A 17,525-nucleotide genomic window follows, 5' to 3' on the forward strand; every position below is an offset into this window, starting at 1 on the left:
ATTCTATGCTAACAGCTTAAAAATAAAAATAAAAATAAAAATAAAACTAGAAACTAAAACTAAAAATCGAATAAAACTAAAATGAAAAAATTAAAAATAAACAGCAAATGAAATTACACCAAAATTTGGTGTCTACACATAGATATAAACTTGCTTACCAAAGTTTCTCTACAAGCAATAGATTAAAAACCTGTTACTGAAATTGAGGCCAAATTTTGTGAATAAAATGGTGCACGATATTATTTCTGATCAAGATAACTTCTCAAGCATCCTTATTCTGGCATTAAATTAGATTAGTGTTAAAGGGCACACCTAATGTGTGCTCAATTTAAAAATAACTAAAATAAATTTATTTTATACCAATTTTGTTTTCTTACACAAATCAAACTGATATAAAATTTTCATTGAAGAACTTTAGTTTATAATGTTATAGTAATTTGATAGTCAGATTAGGATGATTATGAGCACTTATAATGGCAAAATGTGATGAGGCAACGAGGATAAAAATTAGTTTTTGTTTTACAATGATAAAGTTAAAAATTCAAAAGATCATCAACCGCCACTTCTCTGACTTTATATATTGTATAGATATCACTCACTTCAGCAACAGCAGAAGAAATGGACATCATCAAGAAAAACACAAACTTAATCATCAACTTCTGAAAAGAACAAATAGTGCTTTTAACAGAGAATGCACCACAGAATAATCACCGTGGAGGATTGTCTGTTAGAAATCAAAAGCATTTCAAGAATTCAAGATTCCATCTTGCCTTTCACAATGAAAAGACCAAAAATAAAAAGAACCCAATCGTATTACATTCTGGGACCCCTCATAGGCAGCTCGATTGGTCACGGCACACCTTTTTAGGAGCTGTTGTTTAGTGTCCGCCAGGGTTCGAGTCCCATGGTTATCGTGTTCGGGGAGATAGGGCCTCTCCTCTCAGGCCGGTGGGGGATTAGTCAGGTCCGATTTACCCAATGACCCAAATACCCCCTCCGTCAGGGAAAAAAAAAAAAAGTATTACATTCTGGGGAGCTTATATGACATTTGAAGGGCTACAGAGCTAGAAAATGGGAGAAAAGCAAACATGAAAACACGTGCAAGAAGCCAATATTAGCATAGAAAGTGACAAAGTTTCCATGCACTTGAGCAAACATTTTAGAACAACAATAGAAGCTATCAATCTTCATTCTTCCAATGGTCGATGGTCGCTTGAGCTTCACTTTGATGAGTATCAGTGCCACCTGAAACGCTTGCATTGCAGCCGCTGCCGTCTCCTCCACCTGTCGACAGTTTAACAAGAAGAAAACACAAATTTCCACCAACTCGAACTGCCCACAGTTGCACAATATCTCCTTCTTCCAGATTTTTGGCGGCTGCGAAGCGATTCCAATCTCCTATCAAGACATACGCTCTGCTAGGTTCACCCCCTGCCTTATCACTAGACAGCATTAGATTCCTTTTCAACTCAACGAAAACATTTTCGACCACAGGGTCGATCATGGTAATGCGGATAAAATTTTCAATGTTGAGTATTTTTATTTCACCATCGTTGAAAAGCTCATTCCAAATAATCCCTAATGGAATGATGAACCGGTCCCCATTAGCTTCAGATTCAAACAGCAACTTTTGAATCACCAAAATCTCATCAGAAATAGATATGTCCTGCCCCGTGGATAGCGTTTGAATCCAATTCTTGATATCAGGGTGAAGCGCAGGTGGAGGATTCGGACCAGCAAGAACAACTTCCTCCGTATCATATCGATCTTCATCAGCGGAATCATCAGTATCCTCCCCAGTTAGTTCTTCTTCACCAACAGGGGGATATCTGGAATTAGTGGCCCCCCCTGTTTCTTGGGATTCGCCTTCTTCTTCATTTTCTTCTTCTTCGGAGGCAGAACTCTGTGTTTCATCAGTGAATGCATCTTCCTTCATATCAAATTGTTCTTCTTCAGCTGATTTTTCTTCCTCCTCCCCAGATTCTTCTTCTTCATCAACGAATGCGTCTTCTTCCTCATCACGTCCTCCTCCTCCACCGACAATGTGATAGTTGGAATGAATGGCCACCCCCGATTCTTGGGATTGGACTTCTCCTTCACTTCCTTCTTCTGGAGGAGAACTCTCTGTTTCTGACTTGGACTCCTCCTCCTCCTCCATCTTCTTTGATTCGTTTCCAGAGTTCTTGGTGCATTTCTTGTTGCTCGCTCTGGATTCTTGATCACTTTCTCTCCCGTGCTCCATATTCAAGAACTTTTCTTTATTCTCCTTACTTTCTGGTAATATAATCTGAGAGGCACTAAACAATATACCTCCGCTGGAATTTTAGATTGCTTTTATTTGTCACGCTGGAGAAAATACAAAGAAGTTGGTTCTCCAATCTTGATGATAAAAGAGAACGCTGTAATCTCGATGTTTTTGTTTGATTTCTTGCTAATTTGGTTTGGGCAAGTGTGAGGGTACTGTAGGTGCAATTTTCAGCCAGCATTTGTACAATATATATATATATATATATATATATACACACACACACACAGAGATATCTCAAGTGTAAAATGGTTAGCCTAATTTAGATTGCAATTTATACATATGTAGAAGAAACAACATGACTTTGGAAAAGTAAATATGTAAAGGGAAAACATGACCATCTTCTCCAATGCTCCTTATAACAATGGCAATTAATTAATTCCTGTATCCACCATTAGTATTGCAAATGAATTGCCCAAATGAATTGCAAGACTACTATTGTTTTCTGGCTTTTTGTTATATATGTTGGAAGATGAATAGTTATCGATAGCTAGTTTTAGATTAATACTAATAATGGACTCTTTTACAAATTATAATTTTAGAAGGCTCTCATGAAAAATTTTAAAAAATAGTAGCATTACCGATTATAACAAGGGTCTATAACTCTAAATGTTGTGATGGTACTACTATTCTATGTAAAAAACTACAATTTTGGATAAAAAAAAAATTAAGGTTTACATAATCTGAAATCTCATTGCCTTTTTTTTTTTGAATTTTTCTAACTGGTAACTCATTAATACACCTAATATTCACTTAACCTACTATATATACACACATGCTAATAATTAGTATTATCATCTCTGGTATTTACATACTTTCCCTATTTAATCTTATCTACCCTCCCTGTATTTATTTACTTTTTCTAATTAATATTATATTTTCAAAAATATAACACCTGAAATGTATCTTAAGGCATCCGTTAGACAAACTTTTTTTTTTTGATAAATAAAACTGGTATCAAGTATCAAATTTCATTTTTTTTTCCTATTAAGATAGTCCCTATTTTGTCTCTGTTTTCTTTAAATTTACTTATTTTTGGCTTATAAAATTCTTGAAATTTAATTTGGAAACAGTGTACTAGTACTAATGTGTTGAGCACTTTCCTATGCCCTCGCGTACGTTATTGGAATACCTGAGCCGATATGCTGATTTATTGTAGCAGTATCTCCTGGTTGTTCATGAATCTCTCCTGTACATGTTCTACCCCAATTGATTAATTCCAAGTTTTGTGAACCAGCTCTGTTTTTTTTTTTTTTTTTTTTTTTGGGAGCGCTTTTTTAGTGCATTTCGCTAAAGCTTTTCATCCATATCAAAATGTGGAACCTAGTTTGGCTGGACTAGCTTTCTAATCATATAATGGAATTTGGCTAGTTCTCCATGACTGTCTGTATTTCATTTGTTACCTATTTGTGAATAATAGTTGTGCTTGGCCGTTTATCCAATGTTATAATTGTTAGACCAGAAACATGATCTGCATTCAATTTCTTAGGCTTCTGTTTTTGTCAATAGGATCGTAAACTTGTTTGGACAGGGCGTTAGGTTTCACAAAATTAAGGACGTTGGCTGGTATAAAATTTAATGGACAACACATGCAAAGTGGAAGAATTACAGAGACCAGCAACAGGGATCTTTCAGTTACCAGGAGAACCTGCCATTGTGATGAATTTGCCTGCCTCCAATGAGTCCAAGAGATTCTGCTGCTCCTGCTAGTAATGTTGTCAGTGATGCTAAACAACATGAAGATCCTGGTTTTGGTGAATGGTTATGGTTTGGTTGGAAGAGAAGTTCTGAAATTATTTGGAGGTCAGTATTTTGCTGGAAAAAGTCACTGAGTTTGATGAGGAAATGGGCTGGTACAGGGTGGTGGTCTATGAAGACGTTGAATGGCATATGAGTTGGAAGAAGTGCTTCGTCCTCCCCTGGATATCAGGGTGCCTTTGAAATCTATAGCAGCAAAAATCGTTAGGAGGCAGCAAAAATCTGCTCAGAAGCCAGCCTGCAAAACCTGTGACTGGTGGCTTTGGATCTCAACAAGTACTTTCTGAACCAAACTTTCCCACTCCAAGTCCAGCATCTTTATTGCCAAAGTTCCAGGTTCCTTATTATAGAGCTAATTTACAATCCATCCACTCCAAGAAATAATGAGGTTCTTATCCACAATTTTATTATGGGTCTTTGTGTTTAATTGCCTTCTTGTCATTAAAAGGCCAACGGCTTTTGATACTGATCACTCATCGGATTGAATAAAAATCTTTTTTTTTTTTGGTATGTAGTTTGCTTGTGGAATTATCTTTCTTATGTCATTTGTGTAAAACTATTTTTACATCATTGACTTAGATGTGTGCCAAATGTACAAATTCAAATAAACATGAATTGTAAAATCCCTACATTCGTTACATTAATTCTTGGAGCAAATGGTGCCAAATGTCATTAAATTATACAATTGTGTTAGATTAGGTCACTAAATTATTTTCTTAGTCGAAAATGTTATTGAACTAACCAAATTGTATGTTTTGTGTCATTCCGTTTAATTTGACTGTTAAGACAAACAGAATGGACATCATGTGATTTGCACGTGTAGGGTTTGAAAGGCAAACTCATCTTAAAATTTCAAGCGCACTACAGAAGGGCAAACTCGTCTTAAAACGAAAATTTTGCACAATATATATGTATACATATATATGTTTTGTGTGATTCCGTTTAATTTGACTGTTAAGACAAACAGAATGGACATCATATGATTTGCACGTATAGGGTTTGAAAGGCAAACTGTCTTAAAATTTCAAGCGCAATAAAGAAGGGCAAACTCGTCTTAAAACGAAAATTTTACACAATATATATGTATACGTATATATTCTTGGACTTGATGTTTCCAGGTATAATATGGTGTAGCTAAACACTGTACAAAAAAAATCTAGCCAAAGAGGTCAAAGTTACAGCCAAATGGCAGCTTTGGTGACGCGTTCTAGAAATCAACTTTCAATAATGACAAAAACATGAAAAAGGCAGTTCGTGTGGTCATTATCTTTTGTCGTAGAAAACGAAAACTTAATTTGAGATGATAGAATAAAAGAAGTACACATTTATACGCTTCAAAACTTTAAATGCTAGAACTTGGATTTTTGTTGGATGGAAGAGCCAGATTGAAACAATTTCTTGACTGAAGGAAAACATTTTAATTTGGAGGGTAAATTGAGTGTTTTTGCATTCCTCAACTGCCTTTATCTAGGGACTTTCTTAAGAACACTTTTTGAAGGAAACTTTCCCTCATTGCCCACAAGAGGGATCCTCAATGCCACTTTTTCGGTGGCAATTCAATGTCATTTCTATATTTATGCCAAGTGTCCTATTTATTTAATTTGTTACATGTTATTTATTTAAATTTCTTCTACCATCACGTGATTAGTAGGATTGGCACTGGATTTGGTACCGAATAGTGGCACAGAGAATCCCAACCGCTCATTGCCACAATTGCCTTGAGCTAGCTATGGAGAAAAAAAAAAATTTTTAAATAGCATTTCTATAACCTAATTTACTCTATTTTAGAGGGAGGAAGAAATTAAAGAGATTGTATAAGAAGTTGGCAGATATACAAATCCAACGCGATTAAAAGAGTGTTCCGACACATCCTTTGAATTTTTTTAATTGTAGGTGGGGTTCGAACCCCCCAATTCTGATCCATAGAGGAATTTAATCCCTTTTTGGTAACTACTGAACCAAAGTTCAGTGGTTCGAACTTTTTACTAATAAATAAGCATGGTATCTTGGGTTGCCTCAGCAAAAATATATTTGAGGTATGATGAAATGGTGTCATGTGTTCATTAATTTTAGTGTGGTAAAGATCAAAAAGTCTACAAATTGATAAGCCCCAAGCTTATGAAATGTGTTAGTAATCGAGACAGAATCAATAAGAACGTGTAGAGAGGATGAGATTTGTTGGAACTGAGCAGAAAAAATAAATAAATAAAAAGCTTCATCGCCAAGATACTTTTCATGATTATACAGATTCTTTGATATCCCAATCGGCCATTTTGTAGAAAGGTCCTCCACCACGCTTGCTGTAGAGGTAGAAACCATCTTCTTTTACCACCCAACCGCATGCATGAGAACTCTCAACGCAATAATTCTTTATCAGATTAACATCAAAAACGACCAATTCTTTCTGCTTTCTGCCCTTAAGCCACCAAAAGTGACAAGAGTAGGAAACCCTTTGACCATCTCCCATGAAGAATTCCCAGTTGTAATCGTCGCTGAATTTAAGGGTCTCATATCCACGATCTCGATCACTGGATTTACAGTGAATTACCAAGGGAACGTTGTAAGGGAGATTATCAATAATGTGAACTGAATACACGTAGCGATAAACTGCAATCACTCTAGCCTCGGAAGGAAGGATGGAGAAAACAAGAAAGATGAAAAGGAATTGTATCCCCATTGTACAAGTGCGATCGACCATCTTGTTAATTCAACTCTATTGTGCCCCAAACTGCCAAGTATATCGAGCTTCTTATAGGAGCCATCTCAATAGAAGATACATACTGCCCACCCAAGACAGGAAAAAAAAATGCTGTTGTTATCCTCAACTTTATTGCTTTTTGTCTTCTTTTTTTTTTTTAATGACAATAAAGATGACAGTTCAGAGCACAAGAGAGTGGAATTAACAAGATCATCAATTGTACTTGTACAGTGGTGGATAAAAGGTTGAAAAGTAAAAAGATGAAAAGGAATGATTTTTTAACAAAGAAAATATGGGATATTCATTAGGTCATTTTTTATTGATTTTTTAATTCTAACTTATAAAAAATTTTCTATAAGTAGGATTTATATTACAAGCCATGCATCTGAAAAGATTATTTTAATTTTCAGTACAATTTAAATGACATCATGTATTGAAACATATTTTCTAAAAAAATTTCTTGACTTCCTTATAACTATCTCGCAAAAACTTTCAAGCTATTAATTGCTTTCCGTCTTAATACAGAGAAATATGGACCAATATTGGATAGCGATTTAGTTATTTTTTTATCTACATGTTTTGGTTTAAAAATTCTTTTTGGTTAAATAATTATTAAGAGTGCAAGGACAATGTTACAATTTGTGACTTTTAATAGGGACTTTTGGTCTTGTCAAGCTGATAGCGGAGATAAGTGAGATTTTAAAAACTTCAAGAGAACTAAGCGATATTATAAGAAACTTTAGGGGAGGTTTTCAAAATTATCCCAAATCAGAATTTCCCAATATTTTTATTTTTTTCTCACATTGACAAAGGAATAAACTATGAAGTACTTTCTTTAAAGGAATAATATTAGAAACCTCTCCTGAGGTTTCTCTTAATATCACTTGGCACTTTTAAGGTTTTAAAAATATCACTTACCTCTCTTACTTTTGTTTTTTGTGTAACAAAATTTTTAAAAACCTTAAACTACCCTTTTACTTGAAAAATAAAAATATTCCTAAACCACTTTGTTCACTTCAATAAAACCACCACCTAAAAAACAATCTCTTATTACTACCACAACATAATGCTATACCCCATAAAAATATAAATTGAAAAAATAAAAAATATATATTTGAAAAGAAATACACTTGCACCCAATTAACACTGTATGGTCAAAACCAATTTCTTATGAACTTTATATTTTTTTTTTTTCAAAATCGTCTCAATCCTTGACCAAACCATTAAATTGTACCAATCATTATAAAAACTAATTCAAAATAAGCAAATAAATTATACCCCATTTTATCACAATCACAAAAAGGAAAAGATAAACAAAATTCAATTTATTATAATTTACAAATAAAATATTGTATAGACATCCAAAAAATGAGTAAGAGAGAAAGACGGAAAAAAGGGAAATAGAAGAAAGTGACTTTGTTCCTTTTTTTGAAAATTTTTGAACTCCATTTATTTGATATGTGAATTATGTGTCAAGTGAGGGTTAATACAGTCTTTTTACAATTATTAGGGGACGTAAATGATATTTCTAAATTTCAGGAGTACCAAGTGATATTAGGATAAATCTGAGGAGATCGAGGTTTCTGATATTATCCCAGTTGGACTTCCCAGTTGAAATCATCACTCTAGCGTAGGGTATGACAAGTGATAACTTAGCTCATCATCTTTAGATTGACAGTCAATTGCTAAGCAACTAGATCTCTTGAAACCAGCCCACATAAAAGTGATAAAATAATTCTAAAACGAATAGATATTTTAGCATTGATACAATAGCTCATATTCCGATTCAAACGTTTGTTCTTCAGACCCTCTATTCCCATCCTAAATGCCAACTATGGTGATGATATAGATTGATGCGTTTTAGACAAAATATATGCTCTTGGATTTGATTTTTCCAGTCAAATGTGCTTTAGCTAAATAAAAGTACAGCAAATTAGTCTGGCCAAAGAGCTTTTTATAGAATTACAACCAAAATGGCAGCAACTTTTGATAACACAAGCATGCAAAAAACAAAAAAAAAAAGAGCAGTTTATCTTGTAGTTGTTCTTAATTTTAGGAGAAGAAATGTAAAAGTTTGAGAAAATACATTTAAACAAGTATACAGGTAATATCTTGGTAATTGAGGTCGAATCAATAAAAAAAAACGAGTAGAGAGAGTGAGATAATTTGTTATAAATGAGAACAAAGTACAATTCAGAGAAGAAGAAGAAGATAAAAGTTCATAACATATTTTTGCTTCATACTGATTCTATGATATCCCAATCCATCATTTTGTACCATGGTCCTTCAATGTTCTTGGTTAGGAGATAGAGACCACCTCCTTTTACAGTCCAAGGGCATGTATTAGACCCCTCAACGCAACAATTTTCACCAAATCGCTGTAAAAAACCACCACCAAAAGTAATAGGAGTACTTAGTCGTTCTCAAATCATCGCTGAAATGGAATGGAGGGTCTGATACCCAATATTTGGTTCTAGAGATTTACAGTGAACTGCCATGGGAATGCCATATGGAAGATTATTAATAATGTGAACTACATATGCCACTTGTTAAGTTTGAATTTTATCCCACCAACCGTACACATGCAATCATCATTGCCTCAGAAATTACAAGGATGTAGAAGTGAAATTCTGTTGTTATCTTAATTCTCTCCTACTGCAAACTGCCAAAGTCCAGCATCTTACAATAGGAGTCAATTTCCGTATATGCATAAAACCTGATGGTACCAACGGACGTTTGTGCAAGTAGGAGGAGATTGCATATTTTAATCACAAGATTTCGGATTCAAAATTCATAGAAATGGAAAGGACAATGTAGGGAGAGTTTTCTCCAACCAGGGGCTCGATTTGGCTCGAATAAGATTAATCGTAAACCGTAAAACGGATACGGATACCTATAGGTTATATCAAAAAAAAACCTGATGCTAAATCCGATTTATGTGTGTGTGTATAACAACGGTCCAGCGCGTGTATAAGAACCCTTAACGCATTTACGTGTCCCATCAAATATTCGTCAATAACAACCAAAAGTGACAGGAGTAGGAAATTATGGGACATAAGCCCATAAAAAATTCCCAGCGGTAGTTAGCATATCATATGGAAGGCTATCGATAGTGTGAACTGAATAATTGTCAGCACGCACAATTACAACAGTCTCAGAAAGATGAATGGAAAGAATAAGAAAGGTGAAAAGATATCCCATCCTCATCCAAGAAATACCGCCACTTACTCGTCATCTTCTTGATATAACTCCCTACTGCTTCAAACTGCCAAAGTCAAGGTTCTTATGGGAGTTATTTCAATAGACACACACAATCCAGCCAAGCAAAGAAAATGGTAAAGTTCTTATCCATTAGTTTATTGGTTTTTGCCTTTTATTGCATTTCTTCATCTTTTTTCATTTCTTGTTGTCTATATTCTGCTCTAGTCCAATCATCCACGCATACTTAAATTTCTAGTAATTCTAGGCTTAATCTCGATCTTGTCTCATCCAAAATGGTTCCCCCCGCACTAAAAGCTTGTTCCACTGCTACTGTTGATGCTAGAGTTGCTAAAATTTGCTTAGCAATAAGGGAGAGGATAGGATAATTCTCTAATTTTCGCTTCCACCAGTCAAGGACTTTAAACTGTTTAGTTAAGTTACTATCATCATGCTCAAACTTGATAATTAGATATGATTCAAGTTCCGTATTAGTATTAAGTGAACCCTTTTGTCGTTTCAACTTTTCAAGAAATATTCTATCACCAATTTTGACACCCCTTTTGAGACTATTATCAATGTTACTAGAGGATTCCAAAATGTTAATAGAAAATCGATCACCATAAGTAATAAAAAATTCATTATATTAATTGTTTTAATTTTTTTTAACGGTTCTGAAACTGGCAGTTCTAGTTCTGGTTCTATTTTTTAGAGAACCAGAAAAAAATCAGAACCAGAACCTTTATCCAAGGTTCTACCATGGTTCTGGTTCCACGATTTTGATTCTAATTCTGGTCCGGTTCCAAACGGTCCAGTTCCCGGTTTCAAGTGGAACCATGGCCACGCCTACTTACCACCCGTGCCGCAAAGAAGTCTTGGCTGATAACATAACTGGAACCATGAGAAGTTTTCCTTGTCACCAAACTGTGGATCACAATGCAAATGCAAAAGATTTATTTTTTTTTTTTCAGACCACGTTGGAATGTAGTAGTGATTCTGAAGAAACAAGAGAATGAGGCTTCTTTAACTTAGATTCTGAGTATTTCAATTGAACATTAACATAATTATGGGTTACCAATCATTTCGACATCCAGCAAAAACCATAATTTGTCACCAGATGCAATGCTTGGTTACTTCAAACAATAACACGAGTACCAACAAAAAATTAAAATCATTAGTCAGGCCTCCACATATGTATGACAGTTGAGGATCTCGGCTCCACATATACATATATGTATCATAAACCAAAGGTCCAAACCCTCAATCCATAACACACTTACTTTGTGAATCAACTACCGCGCTTAGAAACTCCCCTCGAACCAGAAAAAAGCCTGTGGTGCTTGCAAACTCTTTACCTGTGGTGCTTTCCAGTTCTCTATTTGGCAGCGACCATTCGACGCCCCTTTTTTGCGACCTGTGCTGCAAACCAGCTCAATGAGCCTACAAACCAAGCATATCCATATGCACCGAGCTTTGATTTAGGCTTTGACCAAGCTGGATTGATTCGTTTGCAGCCCTGCTTGCAACTTAAACATGAAAGAATCACAACTTTTCCATCACCAATTTATTGGAGACAACCAACAAACACGACGATAAGCCATACCACATTTTAAAAAAGGACAAGTTAAAAAAAAATTTCCCCACATGCAGCGAGGAAAGACACATTTGAGAGAAACAGATACTGGAATTTTGGTAAACCCTCCAAACTTTTACAGGAAAAAGTGTATAAGCTACTATAACAGCTTTGGGACATGCCTGCAGAAAATTGGCATGATGATAATTTAAATTCTAGAACCATCTATCCCACATCTCTACAACCTCTCCCACATCCAGAGACCGAAAGAACAAAGCCACATAGAGAAGACAAAAAAGGCTTACATGACATGACCCTAATCATCAGCAGTCTCACTAACCTAACATAATTCTCTCTCCTGATATCCATGGAGGACCACACAAGCTTTTTCAGAATAGATACTCAAAATAAACTAAACCACATTTTTTGCATTGCAGGGCATTACAAATGGCAAATTTTGATAAAACATATGTACGGTTAGAACACAATTTACACACATTCCAAAACACTAATCCCAAGCACTTGTAGCTCCAGCACCATATCCCCCACCATAATTGCCATAATTGCCATAACCACCTCCACCATAATAATCCGATCCCCCACCACTTCGATTATAAGAGGAATCCCTTCTATAGTCACGCCCACCAAACCGAGCACCGCTAGACCGCCGACCTTTACCTCCACCATATGAGGCCCGACTAGCATAGCGAGTCAACCAATCAGGTACCTCTTGGTTAGCCTCTTGCATCAGTTCCGCTAAAGACTTTGCCAACGACATATTGCTCTCATTAAAGAAAGCTGTAGCTAATCCAGTCTTACCAGCACGCCCAGTTCTCCCTATACGATGTACATAATCGTCAATATCATTTGGAAGGTCAAAGTTAATTACATGAGCAACATGGGGTATATCAAGACCACGGGCTGCCACATCTGTTGCTACTAAAATTGGAGTATTCCCACTCTTAAATGATCTCAGAGCTAGCTCTCTTTCCTGAAAAAGCACCATCTTCTTATTAAATCATGCCTGATAACATTTGGAGCCCAGACAAAATAAGTCTCCATGAACTAGAAAATGACAGCTGCTGTTTCAATTCGAAACTGATACATTGATAAATTGATAATGTTTGTTGTCAGAAGATTCCAAGGAAATTAACCGTGTGGGATAGCAATTTGATAAAGCATGATAATAACTACCAAAACAAGGTGTTAAAGTTGTCATAAAATTACAAAGCACAATATCATTGGGCCATTTTTCCATCCAAAAAAAAAAAAAACACACACACACCCTTGCTTCATTCTACAAAAATTGAATTTTCTTCTCTTTTATTGGTGAACTAAAACTCAAAGCTTTTGCATCGTAGAACAGCGCATGGCAAAACTACAGCACTAAGAAAGCAATTGTCATGTTGATAAGAAGATACTCAGCGAACCTAGTCAAGAACTCGAAATTTGTTTATTTCAATGGCAGAGACTGTTGAGATTCATGAGAATGAAGAAACATAGTATAATTGGAAAGCAGCAAACGAAGATATTATGAGGTAAAAGATACAGTCCCTCCATCCAAGTCTCATTGCCCTATTTGACCAAGAACTGTAATAATATAGTACATTTAACGCATCTATACCTCCAAGTAATGTCAGAGTATTCCATCTATAACTGTGATTTATGGACAGCATTTTCACACTACCCTTAGTCTACAATGACAAAAGATAACATTTCCATATCATGAAAAAGGGTACCAGAAAAACAGAAAACGAGTGCAAGGAGTATAAATAAGTTCAACAAACAGATTTTAATTCTGGGAACACTCTCTTGTTTACCTGTTGTGTTCTGTCACCATGGATAGTAGTTGCAGGAAAATGGTTCATGCACAACCAATGTTCCAGAGCATCAGCTCCTTTCTTTGTTTCCACAAATACTAATGTCAGGGCTTGCTACAAAATCCAAATTATGGGAAATTAAATCAAAGCCATAGAATAAATCATAACTGGTTGGCAAAATTCTAGACTGTAATGACAATTTAATAACAGCAGGAGACCCAACAGGCTGCTTGATAGCATTATTCAGCACGAGACAAAAATTCACTATTTCATTTAGTATTGCATACGGTAGCAACTTACTGAACAAGGAAGAAAGGAGGAAAATGATACCAAAAGCAGCCAACAGACAAAAAAACAATTCAGCTACATATGGAAAATACAATGGACAACCAACTAAATCTCAAATAAAAGAATATAAACAGTGCCACAAAGTACCTTGCCGTGAACACCATTTGCCCTCTGTGCATGAAGAAGATCCATAAGGTGGCTTCTCTTGTCACTCTCAGGCACAAATTCAACTCTTTGAACGATCAAATCTGTACTTGAGCCAACCCTTCCAACAGCCAGAAATATGTAGTTTGAAAGAAAATCAGATGCCAATCTCTGCACATGGGTGAGAAACCAAAAATAAGAAAAAAAATAAACTAAAAAGAAACTGTTGACCAAAATACCAAATTTAAAGGAATTGAACTCCAACAGAAAGAGGGAATTTCTATTTAAGAGACTGCATGCGAATTACTAAGCAACCCCTACAGGCCAAGAACATTACTGCTTTTGTTGGTTAGTAAACTAACACCAATGCACATAAACACCAAAAAATCTTACACCAATGAGGTACAAGCAATAAAGCTGTAAAAATTACAGATGAATGGGTAAATAATGGAGAATCACTCAAGTGGCTTTCCACATGAGACATCAGAAACCATTGAAAATTAGTAACAACACCAATTCAGTGAATGAAATAGGTCTCACAGAAAATTTGATGGCCCACATGTAGCATTCCATACAACTGATCTCCCAGACAATTGATGAAATTAACAAGAAATATATGCAGTGTACAGCTCATATAGCCACCTTAACCGGCACAAATAACTTTCAAAATCAAAGAAACCGGAACAAACTTAATTAGACACATTGAGATATGAGCAAAAGGTAACTAGCAAGAGAACCTGGATCTCTTTCGGAAAGGTAGCACTAAACAGCATTGTCTGTCTTTCACCTCTTGGAGGCATGTCCATTTGCTCCACTATCTTTCTGATTTGAGGCTCAAATCCCATATCCAACATCCGATCTGCCTCGTCAAGAGCGAGAAACCTAATCATCTGCAATGAAACTTTTGCCCTCTCAAGCAAATCAACTAATCTTCCTGGAGTTGCCACAAGAATATCGACTCCTCTCTCAAGCTCACGCAGCTGCAAAACATAATAAACTATCAGCCCCCAGAAACACACAACTACCACAATAAAAGTAACAGGTTACACAATTGGCACTTCACAAATTGTTGAGCAATTTTAAGACTACCAACTTTAGCACATCTGCAAAATCAAGAATATCATGTGCCTGATTCTCCCTCATATCAATCACAAGATCAGAAATTTGACACCATAAATACAAACTCACTTCTATTAAGTTCCTCATCTAGTTTCGTTAACAATAAGCTTAATTTAGATTCTGATCTAACGTTAAAAACCTTGAAGTGTGTTCTCATTTGCCTTTTTTGACCTTCTAATCTACCCTGTTCAAAGCTAATGATATTTGTTTCCAAAAGTTTCTACCCTTCTGTTTCTAAGAAATGGCATTGCCTATCAAAAACCCTTCAATTGTACGGAAATATAGCTCTATAAAGGCAAAAGGAAAACGAGGATTTGGCCCACGTAGATTTAATGGACAAAAACACTAGACAAAGAATAAAACAATTGGGAAACATGGCTGTTATCCTGAAACGAAAATTGAGTTACATGTGGCAAAAGACAAATGACCCAAGATGAACATTTATTGATGACAAAAGTCTCTGACAATATTGAGGTTACATACAAGCTTATTGTGCCTCATAGAACAACAAAGCTTAATCCCAGTCTCACATATCTATAGGAAAATAATTTAATACCTACATAATTTTATACTGAATTTTATGAGTAATGCACATAAATCAACCAAAAGACAGTGAAAAGATGCATAAAAAATTCCACAAGATGAGTACTGGTTAAATCCAAATGAGCTGTAGTAACTAATTAACTACCTGCTGATTTATTGGTGCTCCTCCATAAGCCACTACCACCTTAACACCAGTTTGATACGAAAACTTCCTAGCTTCCTCGTGTATCTGCACATTTGATAACAAAAAAGAAAATTATGCATTGCCAGACGAACAGAAAAGAGACACATCAAACAAAGTTATACAGAATCCACCTGCATTGAGAGCTCTCTTGTAGGTGACAGAATGAGAGCAAGCGGAAATACTGTCCGTGTTCCACGTGGCCTTGGAGGGAAACCTCCCCTCATGATTCCACTAATTATAGGGAAGCAGAAGGCAGCTGTCTTACCAGAACCTGTTTGAGCACAAGCCATTAGATCTCGTCCTGCTAGAGAGATGGGAATGGCATGGCGCTGAACAGGAGTTGGTTTTACATACTTGCACCTCCTGATATTCAAATTGAGTGCATCCCCTAAATCTATTTCCGCAAATGTATTCACAGGAGGAGGCACGTTATCCCCGCTTGTCTCCACCGGAATGTCCTCGTAGGCATCAAAGTTAATACCAGTATTCTCCTGCTCACTGAATGTGCTCTCCGCAAGACCATCAGCATCATCGTTGCCAAAAGGATTCACCTCCCTCTCCCTACTCCAACCTCCACTTCTGCTCCCCCAACCGCCAGCCCCACGACCCCCACCACCATACCCTTGTCTTCCATAGTCAGACCTAGGGACACCATACCGCGGCCCACCAGAGGCCCCACCGTACCCAAACCTATCACTAGCTGATGGTGGGCCAGTATGAGACGGTGCAGGAGGCTCAGCGGTCGGCTGTTTGCTCCTGAGGTGTGGCGGGACATAGGCCGACTTGGAAGTAGCGGAAGCTCCACTCGCACCACTTGTCCCAGCATTTTCCACAGAACCAGAGTTGGCATTCTCAACAGCATCTGCCCAAGAACTCCTCATTTTCCCAGAATCCTAATATCTAGCAACAAACCTCACTAACCCACAATTCCAAAAACCGAGCACGAATTGCTAATGCATCCAAAGAGCTATAGACCTAGAATTTCCACTCTTCAAAAACCTGTTATGAAGCAATAACCAATTAAAAAAAAGAGGGGAGAAAAAGGACCAATTTTTCGAAACCAAGAATGTAATCACGCAAATAAAGCAATCATCTACCGCAGAAGAAAATATATATACACCAAAAAAAAATGAATCGAGACAAGAAAATTAAAGTTAAAAATGCTAAAAACAAGCTGAAAAAAATCCGCCGCCGTTTAAGGTTCAGCTGCTTCTAAACAAAAACGCATTCCTTAAAGCTGAAGTACGGTAAAATGGACCTGAGAAGCAGAGATCAGAAGATGCGTAGCGAAGATGAAAGCAAAAAAATTCTGCTATCATTTGTTGGAAGGTGAGAAAACTTGAAAACCCTAAAATTAGGCGTCGAAGAAATTTTACGAAATCGGACAGAGAAAGCGGAATTAAAGGATTTGAAAAAGCTTGGACTTGAATACACCCAATACGACCACCAAATCAATCAATCCATATAATATTATTTCAAAAAAAAAAAAAAAAAAAAAGAGTTCGCAGTTCCTATTACTAAAATTAGCAACCAAAGAAAACCAAAAATACTCCTACTTACTTTGCCGTAAACAAGAAGAAGAGAGGAAAGAGGAGAAGAGGACGAAAGGAAAGGAAAGGAAAGGAAAGAAGGAAGGAGAGGAGGAACTTGTTAGTAGCACTAACTTACCTTCGTGGTTTCAAGGAAAAGAAAAATCTCTCTGCTTTTTCAGTCTACACTTTTTATTTTTGGGATCGCAAGTAAACTAAATGTTTTGTCGTGCGTATGCGGAATATATTATGAAAAGGGATATCTCTTCAGCAGCGTAAGTGACCGTCTCTCTTTGATTCGTGTGGTATTTGACAATTAAAAATAAAATATTTGAATAAGTAATTAGCAATGAATTTTCTAAATAA

At 36.2% G+C, this 17,525-nt stretch overlaps 2 protein-coding genes across 6 annotated transcripts; both read right to left on the reverse strand.

Annotated features, from left to right (window-relative positions):
- Positions 1–6,302: 6,302 nt before the first annotated feature.
- Positions 6,303–6,740, reverse strand: LOC113695131 (S-protein homolog 1). Its single transcript, XM_027214110.2, has one exon. The coding sequence runs from the start codon at positions 6,738–6,740 to the stop codon at positions 6,303–6,305; it is 438 nt and encodes a 145-aa protein (XP_027069911.2).
- A 4,238-nt stretch (positions 6,741–10,978) lies between these two features.
- Positions 10,979–17,429, reverse strand: LOC113696034 (DEAD-box ATP-dependent RNA helicase 11-like). 5 transcript variants are annotated; one of them, XM_027215336.2, is made up of 7 exons: positions 17,299–17,429; positions 15,762–16,629; positions 15,592–15,675; positions 14,522–14,764; positions 13,788–13,955; positions 13,353–13,466; positions 10,979–11,475 (listed from the first exon to the last, which is right to left on the reverse strand). In XM_027215336.2, exons 2-7 carry the CDS (start codon positions 16,509–16,511, stop codon positions 11,335–11,337), a joined length of 1,500 nt encoding a protein of 499 aa, XP_027071137.2. In that variant the 5' UTR covers positions 16,512–16,629; positions 17,299–17,429; the 3' UTR covers positions 10,979–11,334. The 5 variants fall into 5 exon arrangements, with proteins under 5 accessions (XP_027071137.2, XP_027071138.2, XP_027071134.2 ...); XM_027215337.2 differs by having other exon boundaries at positions 17,191–17,344; XM_027215333.2 differs by lacking the exon at positions 10,979–11,475 and adding an exon at positions 11,624–12,523.
- Between the last annotated feature and the right edge of the window lie 96 nt (positions 17,430–17,525).

This window comes from Coffea arabica, unplaced genomic scaffold (assembly GCF_036785885.1).
Source record: "Coffea arabica cultivar ET-39 unplaced genomic scaffold, Coffea Arabica ET-39 HiFi ptg000040l, whole genome shotgun sequence".
In the NCBI taxonomy this organism is placed as follows: Eukaryota; Viridiplantae; Streptophyta; class Magnoliopsida; order Gentianales; family Rubiaceae; genus Coffea; species Coffea arabica.